This window comes from Nerophis lumbriciformis, linkage group LG02 (assembly GCF_033978685.3).
Source record: "Nerophis lumbriciformis linkage group LG02, RoL_Nlum_v2.1, whole genome shotgun sequence".
NCBI lineage: Eukaryota > Metazoa > Chordata > Actinopteri > Syngnathiformes > Syngnathidae > Nerophis > Nerophis lumbriciformis.
Window position 1 is genome coordinate 2647501 of NC_084549.2, and position 25999 is coordinate 2673499.

General features: G+C 37.1%; 1 protein-coding gene across 1 annotated transcript in view; it reads left to right on the forward strand.

Annotated features, from left to right (window-relative positions):
* Nucleotides 1–25999, forward strand: part of klf5a (Kruppel like factor 5a) — a 33199-nt gene that overhangs the window by 2194 nt on the left and 5006 nt on the right. The window contains exons 2-3 of the mRNA XM_061924705.2: nt 1959–2868; nt 17145–17204. Coding sequence (XP_061780689.2) covers nt 1959–2868; nt 17145–17204 — 970 coding nt within the window. The remainder of the gene's footprint in view (nt 1–1958; nt 2869–17144; nt 17205–25999) is intronic.

The following is a 25999-nucleotide window of genomic DNA, read 5'->3' on the forward strand; positions in this document are numbered from 1 at the left end:
TACTATCACATTCTGTAACAGACAAATCATTTCATGTAGGCTAACGTTACCTACCTGCTACCTCTGTCTTTTCTCGTTTCTCCTCCTCTTCTTTTCTCTTGTTTCTTCCCTGGGCACCTGACAGTTTTGGCCGTTTTGACATCTTGTGTTGATTTTTTGATGTGGTGACGTCCAAAAAGAGTCATGATACGGGAAGGGAGGGGGCGCACCGTGCGGGGGGCGTAATGTTGTAACAAATAATATTTCTATTAAATAGGCTTTACTTTGCATTTTAATTAACGTGGGATTATTTTTTGTATTTAGAAATAATAGTACCAACTTTTTTTTCTTTTCTTTTTTTTTTCTCCAACATTTGTGGCACTGGCGTGGCGCCCCCTGATGGACGGCGCCCTTAGCATTTGCCTATACGGCCTATGCCACGGGCCGGCCCTGACCAGGAGGTACTACCTCCTGGTTGTAAGGGGCGCTGGAAGTTGGCAGACCCGTCCGCGATCCTGTTCTGTCTCCCTGTAAATGTTTGATCCTGTTCTGTCTCCCTGTATTGTTTGTCTGATCTTGAATGGGATTGTGCTGAAAATTTTAATTTCCCCTCGGGGATTAATAAAATATTTCTGATTCTGAACCTGGCATGCATGGGGGTGGTTCTCCCGTCCTGGAACCTGGCATGCATGGGGGTGTTTCTCCCCTCCTGGAACCTGGCATGCATGGGGTGGTTCTCCCCTCCTGGAAGCTGGCATGCATGGGGTGGTTCTCCCCTCCTGGAAGCTGGCATGCATGGGGTGGTTCTACCTCCTGGTTGTAAGGGGCGCCGGAAGTTGGCAGACCCGTCAGCGATCCTGTTCTGTCTCCCTGTAATGTTCGATCCTGTTCTGTCTCCCTGTAATGTTTGATCCTGTTCTGTCTCCCTGTATTGTTTGTCTGATCTTGAATGGGATTGTGCTGAAAATTTTTATTTCCCCTCGGGGATTAATAACATATTTCTGATTCTGAACCTGGCATGCATGGGGTGGTTCTACCTCCTGGTTGTAAGGGGCGCCGGAAGTTGGCAGACCCGTCAGCGATCCTGTTCTGTCTCCCTGTAAATGTTCGATCCTGTTCTGTCTCCCTGTATTGTTTGTCTGATCTTGAATGGGATTGTGCTGAAAATTTTAATTTCCCCTCGGGGATTAATAAAATATTTCTGATTCTGAACCTGGCATGCATGGGGTGGTTCTCCCCTCCTGGAACCTGGTATGCATGGGGTGGTTCTCCCTCCTGGAAGCTGACATGAATGGGGTGGTTCTCCCCTCCTGGAAGCTGGCATGCATGGGGTGGTTCTCCCTCCTGGAACCTGGTATGCATGGGGTGGTTCTCCCTCCTGGAAGCTGACATGAATGGGGTGGTTCTCCCCTCCTGGAAGCTGGCATGCATGGGGTGGTTCTCCCCTCCTGGAACCTGGCATGAATGGGGTGGTTCTCCCTTCCTGGAACCTGGCATGCATGGGGTGGTTCGCCCCTCCTGGAAGCTGGCATGCATGGGGTGGTTCTCCCCTCCTGGAAGCTGGTATGCATGGGGTGGTTCTGCCTGCTGGAAGCTGGCATGCATGGGGTGGTTCTCCCCTCCTGGAAGCTGGTATGCATGGGGTGGTTCTCCCTCCTGGAAGCTGGCATGCATGGGGTGGTTCTCCCCTCCTGGAAGCTGGCATGCATGGGGTGGTTCTCCCCTTCTGGAACCTGGCATGCATGGGGTGATTCTCCCTCCTGGAACCTGGCATGCATGGGGTGGTTCTCCCCTCCTGGAACCTGGTATGCATGGGGTGGTTCTCCCCTCCTGGAAGCTGGCATGCACGCGGGTTTGTGAGTTCAGCCTTGCAGGCAGAGCGGGAATGTCGCAGCCGCCTCTTGATGACTACTTGATAAATGTCTGAGTGCTGACACGCCAATCAAATGACGGCTTTATTTGTCCTCCTCCTCCGACAGGCCAAGTGCGAGATGGACCGCTATCTCTCCCCGCAGCCGCTTCCGGACGGCCAGAAGTCCCAAAGAGACGGCGCCGCGGGGATGGATCACTTCTTCGGCGAGGAGCAGGCCGGGGTGCCGTACACCCTCAACATGAACCTTTACCTGCCCGACATGACCTACCTGAGGGCGGGCCTGGCTCCGCCCCACGAGAACCTCCAAGTGCAAGTCAAGATGGAAGCGGCGGCGCCGCCGTGCTTCTCTCAGAGCCTCCCGCCCACAAGTAGCTGCGGCGCCGCCGCCGCCAGCCATGTCGGCGTCACCATGGAGACCTCCGCCATAAACATGGCGGGGTTGCCAGACTTCACCAGCGCTTTCCACCAGCAGGGAGGCGACACCCTGGTGCCGGAGGTCTTCATCAAACAGGAAATGTCGCCGGCCGGGTACGAGCAGCACGACGGCGGCGGCGCCTCGCTCTTCCAGCTCCTGATCTCCGGCTTGGAGCATCACCACGGCGACAACATGGAGGCCCACATGCAGCACACCTTCCGCACATCCCAGCAAGACCAAAGCGCCAAGTCTTCCTTCTGCGGCGGACCCTCTTACTCGCGCCCCCACGCCCACTTCTTCCAGCAGCAGCAGCAGCAGGCGCCGTACCTGCCGCCCTCGCCGCCCAGCTCCGAACCGGGCAGCCCCGACAGGCAGAAGGAGCTGCTCCACACCATGTCGCCGCCTCCTTCCTATGCGGCCACCATCGCCTCCAAGATGGCGAGCAGCACCCCGGGACTGGCCGCCGCCCACCCGTCGGGCCAAGCCGCCGCGCCGAACCCCCACGTCCCCGCCGCCACGCAGGTCTTGACCCCGGTGCGCTACAACCGCAGGAACAACCCAGACCTGGAGAAGCGGCGGATCCACCACTGTGATTACCCAGGTGGGAACTAATTATCATTATTATTATTATTATTATTATCATTACCTCCCCCAGGGACGTCATGTCTTTGCTAGCACGCAACATACAAGATACGTGTTCACACGACTCACCCAAAGTCTTCATTTGGTGCCAGTCCAAGTTAGGGTCGTAATTGTGTGTCACTACGGTTGTTTCTTCAATCTCTTATTAGATTAAAAACAACAACATTAGCTAAAATGCAAGAAAAAAAACATTAGCATGCTAACATTAACATTCAAACAGTTCTAGTAGTCGCCAAGTAACAACATCCATAGTTTTTAGCTTGAAAAGAACAATATCGCAAAAAAAAAACGTTTTGTTGGCATGCTAACATTACCATTGCTAACAGGGGAACAACTAGCATACTTCCAAGATGGTGCCAAGTCACTAAATATATAATTATTAGCTTTAAAAGAACAAAGTTAGCTCAATTGCTAGCAAAAATTGTTAGCTTGCTAACGGGGGAACAGCTAGCATACTTCTAAGATAGAGCCAAGTAAGAAAATCCATGATTGTTAGCTCAAAAACATCAAAGTTAGCTGAAAATGCTAGCAAAAAAAAAACCCCGTAAGCATGCTAACAGGAGAACAGCTAGCATATTTCTAAGATGGCGCCAAGTAACACAATTCATGATTATTAGCTTAAAAAGATCAAAGTTAGCTAAAATTCTAGCAAAAAAATGTTAGCATGCTAACAGGGGAACAGCTAGCATACTTCCAAGATGGTGCCAAGTCAATAAATCTATAATTATTAGCTTTAAAAGAACAAAGTTAGCTAAATTGCAAGCAAAAATTGTTAGCTTGCTAACAGGGGAACAGCTATCATACTTCTAAGATAGAGCCAAGTAAGAAAATCCATGATTGTTAGCTTAAAAACATCAAAGTTAGCTAAAATGCTAGCAAAAAAAAATAAAAACGTAAGCATGCTACAGGAGAAAAGCTAGCATATTTCTAAGATGGCGCCAAGTAACACAATTCATGATTATTAGCTTAAAAAGATCAAAGTTAGCTAAAATTCTAGCAAAAAAATGTTAGCATGCTAACAGGGGAACAGTTAGCATACTTCGCCCAGTAGGAAAATCCATGATTGTTAGTTTAAAAAGATCAAGGTTCGCTCAAAAGCTTGCTAAAAACATTAGCATGCTAATCGGGGAACAGCAAGCATACTTCTAAGATGGCGCCAAGTAACAAAATCCATGGTTATTAGCTTGAAAAAAAGAACCAAATCAGCTAAAATGTAAAAAAAACAAAAAACGTCAGCATGGTAACATTGTAACAGCTAGCATGCGTCTAAGATGGCGCCATGCAACACGATCTATGATTGTTGGCTTAAAAAGATCAAAGTTAGCTAAAATGCTAGCAAAAAAAAAAAAAAAAAACGTAAGCATGCTAACAGGAGAACAGCTAGCATATTTCTAAGATGGCGCCAAGTAACACAATTCATGATTATTAGCTTAAAAAGATCAAAGTTAGCTAAAATTCGAGCAAAAAAATGTTAGCATGCTAACAGGGGAACAGCTAGCATACTTCTAAGATAGAGCCAAGTAAGAAAATCCATGATTGTTAGCTTAAAAACATCAAAGTTAGCTAAAAATGCTAGCAAAAAAAAATCCCCATAAGCATGCTAACAGGAGAACAGCTAGCATATTTCTAAGATGGCGCCAAGTAACACAATTCATGATTATTAGCTTAAAAAGATTAAAGTTAGCTAAAATTCAAGCAAAAAAATGTTAGCATGCTAGCAGGGGAACAGCTAGCATACTTCTAAGATGGCGCCAAGTAACACAATTCATGATTATTAGCTTACAAAGATCAAAGTTAGCTAAAATTCTAGCAAAAAAATGTTAGCATGCTAACAGGGGAACAGTTAGCATACTTCGCCAAGTAAGAAAATCCATGATTGTTAGTTTAAAAAGATCAAGGTTCGCTCAAAAGCTTGCTAAAAACATTAGCATGCTAACATTAACATTCAAACAGCGGAACAGCTAGCATAGTTCTAGATGTCGCCAAGTAACAACATCCATGGTTTTTAGCTTGAAAAGAACAATATCGCAAAAAAAACGTTAGCATGCTTTTGTTGGCATGCTAACATTACCATTGCTAACAGGGGAACAACTAGCATACTTCCAAGATGGTGCCAAGTCAATGAATCTATAATTATTAGCTTTAAAAGAACAAAGTTAGCTAAATTGCTAGCAAAAATTGTTAGCTTGCTAACAGGGGAACAGCTAGCATACTTCTAAGATAGAGCCAAGTAAGAAAATCCGTGATTGTTAGCTTAAAAACATCAAAGTTAGCTAAAAATGCTAGCAAAAAAAAAACCTTAAGCATGCTAACAGGAGAACAGCTAGCATATTTCTAAGATGGCGCCAAATAACACAATTCATGATTATTAGCTTAAAAAGATCAAAGTTAGCTAAAATTCTAGCAAAAAAATGTTAGCATGCTAACAGGGGAACAGCTAGCATACTTCCAAGATGGTGCCAAGTCACTAAATCTATAATTATTAGCTTTAAAAGAACAAAGTTAGCTAAATTGCAAGCAAAAATTGTTAGCTTGCTAACAGGGGAACAGCTATCATACTTCTAAGATAGAGCCAAGTAAGAAAATCCATGATTGTTAGCTTAAAAACATCAAAGTTAGCTAAAAATGCTAGCAAAAAACCCCCCCGTAAGCATGCTAACAGGAGAACAGCTAGCATATTTCTAAGATGGCGCCAAGTAACACAATTCATGATTATTAGCTTAAAAAGATCAAAATTAGCTAAAATTCTAGCAAAAAAATGTTAGCATGCTAACAGGGGAACAGCTAGCATACTTCCAAGATGGTGCCAAGTCAATAAAGCTATAATTATTAGCTTTAAAAGAACAAAGTTAGCTCAATTGCTAGCAAAAATTGTTAGCTTGCTAACAGGGGAACAGCTAGCATACTTCTAAGATAGAGCCAAGTAAGAAAATCCATGATTGTTAGCTTAAAAACATCAAAGTTAGCTAAAAATGCTAGCAAAAAAAAACAACCCGTAAGCATGCTAACAGGAGAACAGCTAGCATATTTCTAAGATGGCGCCAAGTAACACAATTCATGATTATTATCTTAAAAAGATCAAAGTTAGCTAAAATTCTAGCAAAAAAATGTTAGCATGCTAACAGGGGAACAGCTAGCATACTTCTAAGATGGTGCCAAGTCAATAAATCTATAATTATTAGCTTTAAAAGAACAAAGTTAGCTAAATTGCTAGCAAAAATTGTTAGCTTGCTAACAGGGGAACAGCTAGCATACTTCTAAGATAGAGCCAAGTAAGAAAATCCATGATTGTTAGCTTAAAAACATCAAAGTTAGCTAAAAATGCTAGCAAATAAAAACAACCCGTAAGCATGCTAACAGGAGAACAGCTAGCATATTTCTAAGATGGCGCCAAGTAACACAATTCATGATTATTAGCTTAAATAGATCAAAGTTAGCTAAAATTCTAGCAAAAAAATGTTAGCATGCTAACAGGGGAACAGCTAGCATACTTCCAAGATGGTGCCATGTCACTAAATCTATAATTATTAGCTTTAAAAGAACAAAGTTAGCTAAAATGCTAGCAAAAATTGTTAGCTTGCTAACAGGGGAACAGCTAGCATACTTCTAAGATAGAGCCAAGTAAGAAAATCCATGATTGTTAGCTTAAAAACATCAAAGTTAGCTAAAAATGCTAGCAAAAAAAAACAACCCGTAAGCATGCTAACAGGAGAACAGCTAGCATATTTCTAAGATGGCGCCAAGTAACACAATTCATGATTATTAGCTTAAAAAGATCAAAGTTAGCTAAAATTTTAGCAAAAAAATGTTAGCATGCTAACAGGGGAACAGCTAGCATACTTCCAAGATGGTGCCAAGTCAATAAATCTATAATTATTAGCTTTAAAAGAACAAAGTTAGCTCAATTGCTAGCAAAAATTGTTAGCTTGCTAACAGGGGAACAGCTAGCATACTTCTAAAATAGAGCCAAGTAAGAAAATCCATGATTGTTAGCTTAAAAACATCAAAGTTAGCTAAAAATGCTAGCAAAAAACCCCCGTAAGCATGCTAACAGGAGAACAGCTAGCATATTTCTAAGATGGCGCCAAGTAACACAATTCATTATTATTAGCTTAAAAAGATCAAAGTTAGCTAAAATTCTAGCAAAAAAATGTTAGCATGCTAACAGGGGAACAGCTATCATACTTCTAAGATAGAGCCAAGTAAGAAAATCCATGATTGTTAGTTTAAAAACATCAAAGTTAGCTAAAAATGCTAGCAAAAAAAAAACCTGTAAGCATGCTAACAGGAGAACAGCTAGCATTTTTCTAAGATGGCGCCAAGTAACACAATTCATGATTATTAGCTTGAAAAGATCAAAGTTAGCTAAAATTCTAGCAAAAAAATGTTAGCATGCTAACAGGGGAACAGTTAGCATACTTCGCCAAGTAAGAAAATCCATGATTGTTAGTTTAAAAAGATCAAGGTTCGCTCAAAAGCTTGCTTAAAAACATTAGCATGCTATAGTTGGCATGCTAATCGGGGAACAGCAAGCATACTTCTAAGATGGCGCCAAGTAACAAAATCCATGGTTATTAGCTTGAAAAAAAGAACCAAATTAGCTAAAATGTTAAAAAAAAAAAAACGTCAGCTTGGTAACATTGTAACAGCTAGCATGCGTCTAAGATGGCGCCATGCAACACGATCTATGATGGTTAGCTTAAAAAGATCAAAGTTAGCTAAATTGCTAGCAAAAATTGTTAGCTTGCTAACAGGGGAACAGCTAGCATACTTCTAAGATAGAGCCAAGTAAGAAAATCCAAGCTTAAAAACATCAAAGTTAGCTAAAAATGCTAGCAAAAAAAACTCCCGCAAGCATGCTAACAGGAGAACAGCTAGCATATTTCTAAGATGGCGCCAAGTAACACAATTCATGATTATTAGCTTAAAAAGATCAAAGTTAGCTAAAATTCTAGCAAAAAAATGTTAGCATGCTAACAGGGGAACAGTTAGCATACTTCGCCAAGTAAGAAAATCCATGATTGTTAGTTTAAAAAGATCAAGGTTCGCTCAAAAGCTTGCTTAAAAACATTAGCATGCTAATCGGGGAACAACAAGCATACTTCTAAGATGGCGCCAAGTAACAAAATCCATGGTTATTAGCTTGAAAAAAAGAACCAAATTAGCTAAAATGTTAAAAAACAAAAACAAACGTCAGCTTGGTAACATTGTAACAGCTAGCATGCGTCTAAGATGGCGCCATGCAACACGATCTATGATTGTTAGCTTAAAAAGATCAAAGCTAGCTAAAATGCTAGCAAAAAAAAAACAAAAAACGTAAGCATGCTAACAGGAGAAAAGCTAGCATATTTCTAAGATGGCGCCAAGTAACACAATTCATGATTATTAGCTTAAAAAGATCAAAGTTAGCTAAAATTCTAGCAAAAAAATGTTAGCATGCTAACAGGGGAACAGTTAGCATACTTCGCCAAGTAAGAACATCCATGATTGTTAGCTTAAAAAGATCAAAGTTCGCTCAAAAGCTTGCTAAAAACATTAGCATGCTAATCGGGGAACAGCAAGCATACTTCTAAAATGGCGCCAAGTAACAAAATCCATGGTTATTAGCTTGAAAAAAAGAACCAAATTAGCTAAAATGTTAAAAAAAAAAAAACAACGTCAGCATGGTAACATTGTAACAGCTAGCATGCGTCTAAGATGGCGCCATGCAACACGATCTATGATTGTAAGCTTAAAAAGAACAAAGTTAGCTAAAATGCTACTAAAACAAAACAAAAACGTAAGCATGCTAACAGGAGAAAAGCTAGCATATTTCTAAGATGGCGCCAAGTAACACAATTCATGATTATTAGCTTAAAAAGATCAAAGTTAGCTAAAATGCTAGCAAAAACAAAACAAAAACGTAAGCATGCTAACAGGAGAAAAGCTAGCATATTTCTAAGATGGCGCCAAGTAACACAATTCATGATTATTAGCTTAAAAAGATCAAAGTTAGCTAAAATGCTAGCAAAAAAAAAAAAAAAAACGTAAGCATGCTAACAGGAGAAAAGCTAGCATATTTCTAAGATGGCGCCATGCAACACAATCTATGATTGTTAGCTTAAAAAGATCAAAGTTAGCTAAAATGCTAGCAAAAACAAAACAAAAACGTAAGCATGCTAACAGGAGAAAAGCTAGCATATTTCTAAGATGGCGCCATGCAACACAATCTATGATTGTTAGCTTAAAAAGATCAAAGTTAGCTAAAATGCTAGCAAACACAAAACAAAAACGTAAGCATGGTAACAGGAGAAAAGCTAGCATATTTCTAAGATGGCGCCAAGTAACACAATTCATGATTATTAGCTTAAAAAGATCAAAGTTAGCTAAAATTCTAGCAAAAAAATGTTAGCATGCTAACCAAATTAGCTAAAATGTTAAAAAAAAAAAAGTCAGCTTGGTAACATTGTAACAGCTAGCATGCGTCTAAGATGGCGCCATGCAACACGATCTATGATTGTTAGCTTAAAAAGATCAAAGTTAGCTATAATGCTAGCAAAAAAAAACAAAAACGTAAGCATGCTAACAGGAGAACAGCTAGCATATTTCTAAGATGGCGCCAAATAACACAATTCATGATTATTAGCTTAAAAAGATCAAAGTTAGCTAAAATTCTAGCAAAAAAATGTTAGCATGCTAACAGGGGAACAGCTAGCATACTTCTAAGATAGAGCCAAGTAAGAAAATCCATGATTGTTAGCTTAAAAACATCAAAGTTAGCTAAAAATGTGAGCAACTATCACTAGCATGCGTCTAAGATGGCGCCATGCAACACGATCTATGATTGTTAGCTTAAAAAGATCAAAGTTAGCTAAAAATGTGAGCAACTATCACTAGCATGCGTCTAAGATGGCGCCATGCAACACGATCTATGATTGTTAGCTTAAAAAGATCAAAGTTAGCTAAAATGCTAGCAAAAAAAACCAAAAACGTAAGCATGCTAACAGGAGAAAAGCTAGCATATTTTTAAGATGGCGCCAAGTAACACAATTCATGATTATTAGCTTAAAAAGATCAAAGTTAGCTAAAAATGTGAGCAACTATCACTAGCATGCGTCTAAGATGGCGCCATGCAACACGATCTATGATTGTTAGCTTAAAAAGATCAAAGTTAGCTAAAATGCTAGCAAAAACAAAACAAAAACGTAAGCATGCTAACAGGAGAAAAGCTAGCATATTTCTAAGATGGCGCCATGCAACACAATCTATGATTGTTAGCTTAAAAAGATCAAAGTTAGCTAAAATGCTAGCAAAAAAAACCCAAAAACGTAAGCATGCTAACAGGAGAAAAGCTAGCATATTTTTAAGATGGCGCCAAGTAACACAATTCATGATTATTAGCTTAAAAAGATCAAAGTTAGCTAAAATGCTAGCAAAAACAAAACAAAAACGTAAGCATGCTAACAGGAGAAAAGCTAGCATATTTCTAAGATGGCGCCAAGTAACACAATTCATGATTATTAGCTTAAAAAGATCAAAGTTAGCTAAAATGCTAGCAAAAAAAAAAAAAAAAACGTAAGCATGCTAACAGGAGAAAAGCTAGCATATTTCTAAGATGGCGCCATGCAACACAATCTATGATTGTTAGCTTAAAAAGATCAAAGTTAGCTAAAATGCTAGCAAAAACAAAACAAAAACGTAAGCATGCTAACAGGAGAAAAGCTAGCATATTTCTAAGATGGCGCCAAGTAACACAATTCATGATTATTAGCTTAAAAAGATCAAAGTTAGCTAAAATGCTAGCAAAAACAAAACAAAAACGTAAGCATGCTAACAGGAGAAAAGCTAGCATATTTCTAAGATGGCGCCAAGTAACACAATTCATGATTATTAGCTTAAAAAGATCAAAGTTAGCTAAAATGCTAGCAAAAAAAACCCAAAAACGTAAGCATGCTAACAGGAGAAAAGCTAGCATATTTCTAAGATGGCGCCATGCAACACAATCTATGATTGTTAGCTTAAAAAGATCAAAGTTAGCTAAAATGCTAGCAAAAAAAACCAAAAACGTAAGCATGATACAGGAGAAAAGCTAGCATATTTCTAAGATGGCGCCAAGTAACACAATTCATGATTATTAGCTTAAAAAGATCAAAGTTAGCTAAAATTCTAGCAAAAAAAATGTTAGCATGCTAACAGGAGAACAGTTAGCATACTTCGCCAAGTAAGAAAATCCATGATTGTTAGTTTAAAAAGATCAAGGTTCGCTCAAAAGCTTGCTAAAAACATTAGCATGCTAACATTAACATTCAAACAGCGGAACAGCTAGCATAGTTCTAGATGTCGCTAAGTAACAACATCCATGGTTTTTAGCTTGAAAAGAAGAATATCGCAAAAAAACGTTAGCATGCTTTTGTTGGCATGCTAACATTACCATTGCTAACAGGGGAACAACTAGCATACTTCCAAGATGGTGCCAAGTCAATAAATCTATAATTATTAGCTTTAAAAGAACAAAGTTAGCTAAATTCTAGCAAAAAAATGTTAGCATGCTAACAGGGGAACAGCTAGCATACTTCTAAGATGGCGCCAAGTAAGAAAATCCATGATTGTTAGCTTAAAAACATCAAAGTTAGCTAAAAATGCTAGCAAAAAAAAAAAAAAAACGTAAGCATGCTAACAGGAGAACAGCTAGCATATTTCTAAGATGGCGCCAAGTAACACAATTCATGATTATTAGCTTAAAAAGATCAAAGTTAGCTAAAATTCGAGCAAAAAAATGTTAGCATGCTAACAGGGGAACAGCTAGCATACTTCTAAGATAGAGCCAAGTAAGAAAATCTATGATTGTTAGCTTAAAAACATCAAAGTTAGCTAAAAATGCTAGCAAAAAAAAACCCCGTAAGCATGCTAACAGGAGAACAGCTAGCATATTTCTTAGATGGCGCCAAGTAACACAATTCATGATTATTAGCTTAAAAAGATCAAAGTTAGCTAAAAATGCTAGCAAAAAAAAATCTGTAAGCATGCTAACAGGAGAACAGCTAGCATATTTCTAAGATGGCGCCAAGTAACACAATTCATGATTATTAGCTTAAAAAGATCAAAGTTAGCTGAAATTCTAGCAAACAAATGTTAGCATGCTAACAGGGGAACAGCTAGCATACTTCTAAGATAGAGCCAAGTAAGAAAATCCATGATTGTTAGCTTAAAAACATCAAAGTTAGCTAAAAATGCTAGCAAAAAAAAAAACAGTAAGCATGCTAACAGGAGAACAGCTAGCATATTTCTAAGGTGGCGCCAAATAACACAATTCATGATTATTAGCTTAAAAAGATCAAAGTTAGCTAAAATTCTAGCAAAAAAAATGTTAGCATGCTAACAGGGGAACAGTTAGCATACTTCGCCAAGTAGGAAAATCCATGATTGTTAGTTTAAAAAGATCAAGGTTCGCTCAAAAGCTTGCTAAAAACATTAGCATGCTATAGTTGGCATGCTAATCGGGGAACAGCAAGCATACTTCTAAGATGGCGCCAAGTAACAAAATCCATGGTTTTTAGCTTGAAAAAAAGAACCAAATTAGCTAAAATGTTTAAAAAAAAACGTCAGCATGGTAACATTGTAACAGCTAGCATGCGTCTAAGATGGCGCCATGCAACACGATCTACGATTGTTAGCTTAAAAAGATCAAAGTTAGCTAAAATGCTAGCAAAAAAAAACAAAAACGTAAGCATGCTAACAGGAGAAAAGCTAGCATATTTCTAAGATGGCGCCAAGTAACACAATTCATGATTATTAGCTTAAAAAGATTAAAGTTAGCTAAAATTCTAGCAAAAAAATGTTAGCATGCTAACAGGGGAACAGCTAGCATATTTCTAAGATGGCGCCAAGTAACACAATTCATGATTATTAGCTTAAAAAGATCAAAGTTAGCTAAAATTCTAGCAAAAAAAATGTTAGCATGCTAACAGGGGAACAGTTAGCATACTTCGCCAAGTAAGAAAATCCATGATTGTTAGCTTAAAAAGATCAAAGTTCGCTCAAAAGCTTGCTAAAAACATTAGCATGCTAATCGGGGAACAGCTAGCATACTTCTAAGATGGCGCCAAGTAACACAATCTATGATTGTTAGCTTAAAAAGATCAAAGTTAGCTAAAATGCTAGCAAAAAAAAACAAAAACGTAAGCATGCTACAGGAGAAAAGCTAGCATATTTCTAAGATGGCGCCAAGTAACACAATTAATGATTATTAGCTTAAAAAGATCAAAGTTAGCTAAAATGCTAGCAAAAAAAACCCCAAAAACGTAAGCATGCTAACAGGAGAAAAGCTAGCATATTTCTAAAATGGCGCCAAGTAACACAATTCATGATTATTAGCTTAAAAAGATCAAAGTTAGCTAAAATTCTAGCAAAAAAATGTTAGCATGCTAACCAAATTAGCTAAAATGTTAAAAAAAAAAACGTCAGCTTGGTAACATTGTAACAGCTAGCATGCGTCTAAGATGGCGCCATGCAACACGATCTACGATTGTTAGCTTAAAAAGATCAAAGTTAGCTAAAATGCTAGCAAAAAAAAACCAAAAACGTAAGCACGCTAACAGGAGAAAAGCTAGCATATTTCTAAGATGGCGCCATGCAACACAATCTATGATTGTTGGCTTAAAAAGATCAAAGTTAGCTAAAATGCTAGCAAAAACAAAACAAAAACGTAAGCATGCTAACAGGAGAACAGCTAGCATATTTCTAAGATGGCGCCAAGTAACACAATTCATGATTATTAGCTTAAAAAGATCAAAGTTAGCTATAAATGCGAGCAGCTATCACTAGCATGCTAAAGAGGTAGAGTGAGATGGTTGCGGCCACAGAGACATGAGTGGTATGTTGACGATGGCGCTAACCTGTTTGTGCTCATTAAGTGTGCTTGTTTTGCACGCCTCAGTGAGAGCATCACAATCTTTTATTCAGGAAATCAAACAAAAAACACCAAGAAGCCAACATGAGATGTCAGAGGAGCTGCTGGATGTGCCGCCACTTGCAGGCGGCGTGTGTGCGCACGTCTCCGGTGGGGAGGAAGTATGCGTGGCGAGGGGGGGGGGGGAGTCAGCAGCTGCACGGGAAAATGTCGCGCTGTCGTCCACATAACTCAAATAAGTGCAGCACAAATTGCACAGAAAAGCGTCCGCCGTCATTGGATTGATGTGACTGTTGGAATTGTTGCTGAGTCGCACGTCTGGTCTGACACTAATAACAACTTCCAATACACAACCTTCATTAACAATGTTGTGCTTTAAAGATAGTACCGGTAACACTCACTTTAATCCTCAAATAAAGATAGTAACACTCACTTTGATCCTCAAATAAAGATAAATAAAGATAGTAACACTCGCTTTAATAATCAAATAAAGATAAATAAAGATAGTAACACTCGCTTTAATAATCAAATAAAGATAAATAAAGATAGTAACACTCGCTTTAATAATCAAAAAAAGATCAATAAAGATAGTAACACTTGCTTTAATCATTAAATAAAGATAGTAACACTCGCTTTAATCCTCAAATAAAGATAGTAACACTCGCTTTAATCCTCAAATAAAGATAAATAAAGATAGTAACACTCGCTTTAATAATAAAAAAAAGATCAATGAAGATAGTAACACTCGCTTTAATAATAAAAAAAAGATCAATAAAGATAGTAACACTCACTTTAATCATTAAATAAAGATAGTAACACTCGCTTTAATCCTCAAATAAAGATAGTAACACTCGCTTTAATAATTTAAAAAAAGATCAATAAAGATAGTAACACTCGCTTTAATAATAAAAAAAAGATCAATGAAGATAGTAACACTCGCTTTAATAATAAAAAAAAGATCAATAAAGATAGTAACACTCACTTTAATCCTGAAATAAAGATCAATAAAGATAAAACACTTGCTAAATAAAGATAAATAAAGATAGTAACACTCGCTTTAATAAAAAAAAAAAGATCAATAAAGATAGTAACACTCACTTTAATCCTGAAATAAAGATAAATAAAGATAAAACACTTGCTAAATAAAGATAAATAAAGATAGTAACACTCGCTTTAATCCTCAAATAAAGATAAATAAAGATAGTAACACTCGCTTTAATAAAAAAAAAAAGATCAATAAAGATAGTAACACTCACTTTAATCCTGAAATAAAGATAAATAAAGATAAAACACTTGCTAAATAAAGATAAATAAAGATAGTAACACTCGCTTTAATCCTCAAATAAAGATAGTAACACTCATTTTAATAATCAAATAAAGATAAATAAAGATAGTAACACTTGCTTTAATCCTCAAATAAAGATAAATAAAGATAGTAACACTCGCTTTAATAATAAAAAAAGATCAATAAAGACAGTAACACTCGCTTTAATAATAAAAAAAAAGATCAATAAAGATAGTAACACTCACTTTAATCCTGAAATAAAGATCAATAAAGATAAAACACTTGCTAAATAAAGATAAATAAAGATAGTAACACTCGCTTTAATAATCAAAAAAAGATCAATAAAGATAGTAACACTCGCTTTAATAATAAAAAAAAAGATCAATAAAGATAGTAACACTCACTTTAATCCTGAAATAAAGATAAATAAAGATAAAACACTTGCTAAATAAAGATAAATAAAGATAGTAACACTCGCTTTAATCCTCAAATAAAGATAGTAACACTCATTTTAATAATCAAATAAAGATAAATAAAGATAGTAACACTTGCTTTAATCCTCAAATAAAGATAGTAACACTCATTTTAATAATCAAATAAAGATAAATAAAGATAGTAACACTTGCTTTAATCCTCAAATAAAGATAAATAAAGATAGTAACACTCGCTTTAATAATAAAAAAAGATCAATAAAGACAGTAACACTCGCTTTAATAATAAAAAAAAGATCAATAAAGATAGTAACACTCACTTTAATCCTGAAATAAAGATCAATAAAGATAAAACACTTGCTAAATAAAGATAAATAAAGATAGTAACACTCGCTTTAATAATCAAAAAAAGATCAATAAAGATAGTAACACTCGCTTTAATAATAAAAAAAAAGATCAATAAAGATAGTAACACTCACTTTAATCCTGAAATAAAGATAAATAAAGATAAAACACTTGCTAAATAAAGATAAATAAAGATAGTAACACTCGCTTTAATCCTCAAATAAAGATAGTAACACTCATTTTAATAATCAAATAAAGATAAATAAAGATAGTAACACTTGCTTTAATCCTCAAATAAAGATAAATAAAGATAGTAACACTCGCTTTAATAATAAAAAAGATCAATAAAGACAGTAACACTCGCTTTAATAATAAAAAAAAGATCAATAAAGATAGTAACACTCACTTTAATCCTGAAATAAAGATAAATAAAGATATAGCACTTGCTTTAATAATCAAATAAAGATAGTAACACTCATTTTAATAATCAAATAAAGATAAATAAAGATAGTAACACTCACTTTAATCCTCAAATAAAGATAAATAAAGATAGTAACACTCGCTTTAATCCTCAAATAAAGATAGTAACACTCATTTTAATAATCAAATAAAGATAAATAAAGATATAACACTTGCTTTAATAATCATATAAAGATAAATAAAGATAGTAACACTCGCTTTAATAATAAAAAAAAATCAATAAAGATAGTAACACTCGCTTTAATAATAAAAAAAAGATCAATAAAGATAGTAACACTCACTTTAATCCTGAAATAAAGATAAATAAAGATATAACACTTGCTTTAATAATCAAATAAAGATAAATAAAGATAGTAACACTCGCTTTAATAATAAAAAAAGATCACTAAAGATAGTAACACTCGCTTTAATAATAAAAAAAAAGATCAATAAAGATAGTAACACTCGCTTTAATCCTGAAATAAAGATAAATAAAGATATAACACTTGCTGTAATAATCAAATAAAGATAAATAACACTCGTTTTAATCCTCAAATAAAGATAGTAACACTCGCTTTGATCCTCAAATAAAGATAAATAAAGATAGTAACACTCGCTTTAATCCTCAAATAAAGATAAATAAAGCTAATCCTCAGTAAAACTGCAGCTTTAAAGATGTCTGCTGTTGTCGCCTCACTTTGCTTTCATTTGGGGGTCTTCTTGTCACCACGTGGCCCCTAAGTGAGGCACCACCACTTGAAGAACTCTTGGTAGAAGCAACATTCCTCTCCTCATGCAACTTTTGTATTGTGTGTTCCTCCCACCAGGCTGCAAGAAGGTCTACACCAAGTCCTCTCACCTGAAAGCCCACCTCAGGACCCACACGGGTGAGACCCTCTCCTATTTGGGTGTGCACGTGTGGTGTGTGCAAGTGTAGCCTGAGCAGGTGGAGGTGACTCACACTACACTAGCATGTGCTAGCGCTAACACCTTTGTTGAGGTTTTGTCTTTAGCATTTGTACACCTCTAATGCCGACAACACGGTCACAGTTGTGGCCCCACAAACACACACGGTAGTCATTTCAGCCTTGTTGTTTTTAACCAGTTTCAGCACATTTTGGAACGCCCACTTTTACCTCCAAAATGTTGGCCTGCTGACGTCACCAAAGAATAACCACTAGAACTAGTATGCATATATCTAAAAAAAAAAGACTTTTTTAAAAAGAAGGGTTTTTAAGCCTTTTTTAAAAGCATTCACAGTCTGTGGTGCCCTCAGGTGGTCAGGGAGAGCATTCCACCGACTGGGACCGGTCTCCCATAGTTTGGAGCTTTGTCCTCGGAGGTTGGAGGAGGTTAGTCGGTCTCGTGTGGAGGATTTGGGGGTGAGCAGTTCTTTGAGGTAGCGGGGGGAATTTCCATGGAGGCACCGGGAGACTTTGTATTCAATCCTGAATGGAACAGGAAGCCAGTGAAGGGATTTGAGAAGTGGTGTGATGTGGTCGTATTTGGTAAATGGTCAAATATTTAAGATCAGGAGCAACATGAGGGGGGGGAAGACAAATACAATTAGCTGCTATATCCTATTTTGCGTCCTCTTCTACTGATGTTTTTCTCAAACATGGGCGATGGTGTCTATGGAAGGGCAGGAAAGTTTTCTTTTGCTCATAATCTTATGAGGGAGTTTAAAAAGGTATATTTTCAAATTAATTGCGATTCTTATTTGTAACAATTCCTAATCGATTTAAAAAATTTAAAAATAATTCGGTTTTTTTGTGTTTTAAATCTGTCCTGTCCTACCACATCATATTGTTGATGTAGACGAGGGGTGTCCACACCACAAGTCTTTAATGTGGCCCACCCATGTCTTTAATGTGGGCCCCCAGTTAAATAAGGAATGTGTCCCAGGGAAATTTCAAGTCTCTTTAAAATGTAATTTGGGACAAACCAAGCAAGAGATTTGAATAAATCTGCCCTTGAAGTAATTTGGGACAAATTTTGACAAATTTTGGGACAAACCAAGCAAGAGATTTGAATAAATCTGACCTTGAAGTAATTTGGGACAAATTTGAGACAAACCAAGCGAAACATTTGAATAAATCCGACCTTGAAGTCATTTGGGACAAATTTTGGGACAAACCAAGCGAGAGATTTTAATAAATCCGACCTTGAAGTAATTTGGGACAAACCAAGCGAGAGATTTGAATAAATCCGACCTTGAAGTAATTTGGGACAAATTTGGATTCATTTGGACAAATTTGGGACAAATCAAGCAAGAGATTTGAATAAATCCGACCTTGAAGTAATTTGGGACAAATTTGGGACAAACCAAGCGAGAGATTTGAATAAATCTGACCTTGAAGTAATTTGGCACAAATTTGGGACAAACTAAGCGAGAGATTTGAATAAATCCGACCTTGAAGTAATTTGGGACAAATTTGAGACAAACCAAGCGAGACATTTGAATAAATCCGACCTTGAAGTAATTTGGGACAAAATTGGACAAATTTGGGACAAACCAAGCGAGAGATTTGAATAAATCCGACCTTGAAGACTTTAGAGTTTTGGATGGTAAAATATTCAAGATCAGGAGCAACATGAGGCAGGAAAGACTGAGTCAAATAAGAGCAGAAAAATACAATTAGCTGCTATATTCTATTTTGCGTCCTCTTCTACTGATGTTTTTCTCAAACACGGGCGATGGTGTCTGTGGAAGGGCAGGAAAGTTTTGTTTTGCTCATAATGTTATTAGGGAGTTTAAAAAGGTATATTTTCAAATTAATTGCGATTCTTATTTGTAACGATTCCTAATCAATTTATTTATTTATTTTTTTAAAGTAATTTTTTGGTTTTTCAATCCACTTTATTTGTATCGCACATTTAAACATCAACAATGTTTCCAAAGTGCTGCACAACAATATTAAAAACATGATTAAAATATCATCCTTAGCTCCATCAATGACTGAATAAAAACAAAAAAATAAATAAATATAAACTAATGTAAAAACAATATAAAAATAAATGTGATTAAAAACAATTTTAAAGGGTAAAACCAATTAAAAGAAATAAAAATCTAAATGTAAAACACAGAGGAGCACACAACTCACGTAGTGTTAAAAGCCAGAGACTAAAAAGTGGGTCTTAAGACGAGACTTAAAAGAATCCACTGTGGCAGCAGTTGGAACATGGAGGGGCAGAATGTTCCAGAGCTTAGCCCTGTCTCCCCTGGTTTTAAGTCTGGTCTTGGGCAATTTGTCCCAGGGAAATTTCAAGTCTCTTTAAAAAGTCTGAACATTTTAATGCTGCTGCTTTGTCGCCACCTTGTGGACAACATGAGTAATTGTGGTCAAGAAGCTTTAGTTGTACGTTGAATGGAATTGTGTGCAGCATTTACCTATGTGACCCAATGCAAAGAACCTTCCCTAGTCATGGTACAAAAAAAATAAAAATCCAAGCAGCACCAAAAAAGTCAACACACATAACACAACCTGCTCACTGGACTTTGTGGTTATTATTAAAAAAAAAAATGTCCATGCGTTATACAACATTCTAAATGACACACATTTAATTCCATTGCAAGGCATGCTGGGAAACACTGAAACCCTGACTTAAAGAAGTGTAAAAACTTATTGGGGTGTTACCATTTAGTGGTCAATTGTTCGGAATATGTACTGTACTGTGCAATTTACTAATAAAAGTCTCAATCAATCGATCAATCAATCAATCAATCTTATCCAGGTTTGACTTTTAGCTGCTGGATATTTCAGATTCCGATTATAAAACTTTAAGGAAGTCGTCACAGAAGTAAACAATGTAGGAGTTAGGGCTGCAGCTAACGATTATTTTTCTATCGATTAATCTATAGATTATTTTTTCGATTAATCGGTTAATCTATAGATTATTTTTTTCGATTAATCTATAGATTATTTTTCCTTTTACCGATTTTTTTTTAATTTAAAATGAAGAGGAAAAAATACATGTAGGCCAGTTTTTTCAAAAGGCATGGCTTTTATTTACAAAAAAAAAAGGTATGGCCACTCAGTCAACATTGACAACAACATGACAAAATATTCTGTAACAATGTAAACATTTAAAACTTTTAACATTTAACAAAATTAAAAGTAGCTTATTTGCTTTTTAATGTGCAAATATAAAAGTAAACATCCAGTGCAAATCTTAATATTCTGGAATAGTATAAGCATTTCAAAAGTAAAAGTATTGCTTATTTTGCTTTAAAATGTGCAAAAATAAAGATAAACATCCAATACAAAAAAGTGCAAAACGGAAATATTCTGTAACAAGTGTAAACATTTCAACAAAAGTAAAAGTATTGCTTATTTGCTAAAATGTGCAAAAATAAAGCTAAACATCCAATACAAAAAAGTGTACAGTGTAAACATTTCAACAAAAGTAAAAGTATTGCTTATTTTGCTTAATAACACAAGAATGATAGTATGATTAAAGTGAAAGTTAATTGTTGGTTTGTACATAGTATATGTAACTGTTAATGTTGTAAAAGGTATTTGCACAACTAATTAACGTTAGCGTTTGTGACACGTCTTGTGCCGTGGGGTTCTTTCAGGACCGACAGACTGAACGCCAGACGGCTTTGCCAGGTTTACAATCTTTTAATTTTACACAAAGTCTTTTCTCTTCCAACTGCGCGGATCGCGCACCTGGGCACGATTGCGGCGTCGCTCCCGGCGCGCCCCGCCTCGCCGCTCGCTCGCCGCCGCCGCCGCCGCCTCTCCACAGCGTTAAAGAGGAGCGCGTCTTTGTAAACACTGAACAGGCACGCGAAACGGTGCTTTAGTTTATGAATTTACAACGCAGATACAAATGACACATTCATGTTTTTGTGTAATGATGACAACGTATACGCACGCGGACGATTGACTTGTTGATGGTGATGGCAAGAACGCTGTCGGGGGTTTTCTTTTCAAATGTTCGTTCATAGCCGTTGTGCTGCTATGATAGGCCATTTCCGCTCGACACAGTGTGCATACAACAACATTATTAGGCCGTTTATTGAAATACTCCCACACTTTTGACGACTTTTGGCGTGCTTTTTTTCCCCTCGCTCGCATCGTCTGCTTTGCGCTCCGCCATGACAGTAAAGTAGAGTGACGTAAATATGCGACGCGCCGACGCACAAAAACGGCGTCGACGTATTTACGTAACCGATGACGTCGACTACGTCGACGCGTCGTTTCAGCCTTAGTAGGAGTTGACCTTGCACACTTTTAATGGATTTAATGATATTAATTGGGTGACCCTTGACCACAATGTTGTAGCCCAATACGGCCCTTGGGGCCAAAAGTTCGGACACACCTTCTCCTCATTCAAAACTTTATTTCCATGACTATTTCCATTGTAGATAGTCACATCAAAACTATGAATGAACACATGTGGAGTTATGTACTTATCTGAAAACATGTTTTATATTCTAGTTTCTTCAAAATGGTAAATGGGTTATACTTGTATAGCGCTTTTCTACCTTCAAGGTACTCAAAGCACTTTGACACTATTTCCACATTCACCCATTCACCTGATGCTGCCTAACCACCATCAGGAGCAAGGGTGAAGTGTCTTGCCCAAGGACACGACGGACGTGACTAGGTTGGTAGAAGGTGGGGGGATCGAACCAGGAACCCTCAAGGTTGCTGGCAAGGCCAATCTCCCAACCGCGCCACCTTTTGCTCCGATTACTGCTTTGCACACTCTGGGCATTCTCTCCATGAGCTCGAAGAGGTGGTCGCCTGGAATGGTTTTCACTTCACAGGTGTGCTTCAAAGCTCATGGAGAGAATGCCAAGAGTGTGCAAAGCAGTACATACTTCCACATGTGTTCGTTCATAGTTTTGATGTGACAATCTACAATGTAAATAGTCATGAAAATTAAGAACAAGCATTGAATGAGAAGGTGTGTCCAAACTTTTGGCCTGTACTGTATGTATATATATATATATGTATGTATGTATGTATGTATGTATGTATGTATGTATATGTGTATATATATATATATGTATGTGTGGGGGAAAAAAATCACAAGACTATTTCATCTCTACAGGCCTGTTTCATGAGGGGGGGTACCCTCAATCATCAGGAGATTTTAATGGGAGCATTCGCATACCATGGTTTATATAGGGCACAGAGTGGGTGGGTACAGGCTGGCGTAGGGGCGTGGTGATTGGCTCATGTGTTACCTACGAGGTGTTTCCGTCTATGGCGGCATGCTGTTACAATTTCGCTGCGCTTGTTGAGGGATGACAGGTCTGGACGGTAAATAATAAACAGTTTCTCTTTCAAGCATAGGTTGCATCTTTTATTACCACTATTGTAAGGTGTGCTGGATGCAAGAATTTGCCATGTTATTGAATATTCAACATTATTGTCTTTGAGGTCCCAAATGTGTTTGCTGAGTTCTGTGGTATTTCGCAGGTTTTTGTTCCTGAAAGAAGCCTTGTGATTGTTCCATCTGGTTTTGAATTCACCCTCGGTTAATCCTACATATGTGTCGGATGTGTTAATGTCCTTGCGTATTACCTTAGATTGGTAGACAACTGATGTTTGTAAGCACCCCCCCGTTGAGGGGGCAATCAGGTTTCTTTCGACAGTTACATGCTTTGTTGGTTTTGGAGTCGCTCTGACTGGGGGTCGACGGCTCATTTGCAATTGTTTTGTTGTGGTTTGAGATGATTTGTCGTATATTGTTCATGCAGCTGTAGCTCAATTTGATGTTTTTCTTGTTGAATACTTTTCTTAGGTTGTTGTCTTTGGGAAAGTGTTTGTCAATCAGATTGAGGAATTTGTGTCCAATGTTCGTTGAGACGTTTTTGCTGTATGGGGGGTTGTACCAGATGATGTCGTTTCGTTTTCTGTTCTTTTTTGGCTGGTTTCCTGGCGTGGGTTCATAGGTGAGGGTGAAATTGTATCCGCTTTCATCAAGGGCTTTTTGGTACGGGGGGGTTGGTGTGTTCTATGGTTATCACACTTGGTGTTCTATTGTTATCACACTTGGTGTGTTCTTTGGTTATCACACTTGGTGTGTTCTATTGTTATCACACTTGGTGTGTTCTATTGTTATCACACTTGGTGTGTTGTATTGTTATCACACTTGGTGTGTTCTATTGTTATCACACTTGGTGTGTTCTATGGTTATCACACTTGGTGTTCTATTGTTATCACACTTGGTGTTCTATTGTTATCACACTTGGTGTTCTATTGTTATCACACTTGGTGTTCTATTGTTATCACACTTGGTGTTCTATTGTTATCACACTTGGTGTTCTATTGTTATCACACTTGGTGTTCTATTGTTATCACACTTGGTGTGTTCTATGGTTATCACACTTGGTGTGTTCTATGGTTATCACACTCGGTGTGTTCTATGGTTATCGTCACACATCGTCACTGGAAGAAGGCAACGTTGGACTGTTTTGACTTTTGAGACTTGTTTTCCCAGAGAAGCCCAGCGAGGTGTTTGGCCGCGCCTCAGAGCAGCTAACTAAACAAAAGCTTCTGTTGATACCCGTGCATTCCATGTCTGCACACACTTAAGAGTGGCTCTCACCGGCGTTGCCACACGGAAATGCTAAATAAATGGAAAAAAAAAAAAGACGCACCAGCGCTTTCATTCATCTTGCCATCTTCCTCCTCTTTCCTTCTGTCTGTGCGCGCACACACACACACACGCACACACACACACACACACACACACACACACACCATCTTCCTCCTCTTTCCTTCTGTCTGTGCGCACACACACACACACACACACACACACACACACACACACACACACACACACACACACACACACACACACACACACACACACACACACACACACACACACACACACACACACACACACACACACACACACCTGTCACTAATCTGTGGGAGATGATGCCTAATGCGTTTGGCTCCCTGTGGGAGTCCCCACTCTAATCTCCATCAGCATCCATTATCCTGATTGTCTGTCTGTGTGTGTGTGTGTGTGTGTGTGTGTGTGTGTGTGTGTGTGTGTGTGTGTGTGTGTGTGTGTGTGTGTGTGTGTGTGTGTGTGTGTGTGTGTGTGTGTGTGTGTGTGTGTGTGTGTGTGTGTGTGCGAGAGATATGAACTTCCTTCCCTGCTTGCTTTATGGCGGTCTGCATGTTGATTAGTTACACTTTATGGCCAAAACAACACAAGGTTTGTAGCTCGCGGCGTGAAAAGAGCGTTTTTTTTATTTTTTTACGAATAACGGCTTTTATTGTGTAGTACTTGACAGGAAGTAGCCTTTTTGTAGGCAAGGACTCTTTATTTGCTCAACATATTTTCCACCCGGGCTTCACTATAAGGCAAAGACACAGCGCAATCAAATATTAATAATAATAATAATTTGTAAAAAAGCACTTTACATTGAGTAAACAACCTCAAAGTGCTACAGTGTATATAAAAAAATAAATATATAAAAATATTTTAAAAGAAAAGGAAATAAAAATAAAAACTAGAACAGCCAAATAGCTAAAACTAGTATGCATATATCTAAAAAAAAAAAAAAGGCTTTTTTTAAAAAAAAAAAGAAGGGTTTTTAAGCCTTTTTTAAAAGCATCCACAGTCTGTGGTGCCCTCAGGTGGTCAGGGAGAGTGTTCCACAGACTGGGAGCGGCGGAGCATTATTGTGGATTAATGATGATGATTATTTTTTAGATAAATAAATGATTACAACTAAAAGACATCAGGCACTCATTTTCTAGATTTCAAATACAATTCAAGGTTTCCAATAGGGCTGCAACAACTAATCAATTAAATCGATTAAAATCGATTATAAAAATAGTTGGCGATTAGTCATCGATTCGTTGGATCTATGCTATGCGCATGCGCAGAGGCTACTTTTTAATTATTATTATTTTTTTTTTAATTTATTTTATTTATTTATTTTTTATAAACCTTTATTTATAAACTGCAACATGTACAAACAGCTGAGAAACAATAATCAAAATAAGTATGGTGCCAGTATGCTGTTTTTTCCCCCAATAAAATACTGGAAAGGATAGAAATTTAGTTTGTCTCTTTTATCCGACTATTAATCGATTAATCGAAGTAATAATCGACAGATTAATCGATTATCAAATGAGTTGTTAGTTGCAGCTCTAGTTTCCAAGTATTTTAATGAGTGCCTTTTAAAGGACTAAAGCCACAATTTGTAATAAATTGACTTCTTAATGATATCAATCTATCTAATAGTAATAATAATAATAGATTTTATCGAGAAGCACTTTTAAAAAAAAAAATCACTCTTGACTTTAAGCAATAAAAGTCAACTTAATAGAATTCCAAAAAAAAAAAGATAAACATAAATATTGATTATTTGTCAAAGCATTAAAGACAAAACAGATGTTAAACTGATAAATCATTGTTATAAATATTTAAAAAAAAATTGTTTTTAAAAAAAAAAAATATATATATATATACATATATATTCCACTGAGAAAGTCTTAAAACAAACAAGGTGTAAAATAAATGAGAATTAAATATAATAAAAGTTATTATGATATTATAAATATAATTACTTAATTGTAAAAACAAAAAAAACAAAAAAAAAGTCTTATAACCTCCCACAAAAATATTGCAAAAGTGTAAGCAAAAATAAGTCAAATAAAAATATTATTGGAAATGATTTAATATTTAAAAACAA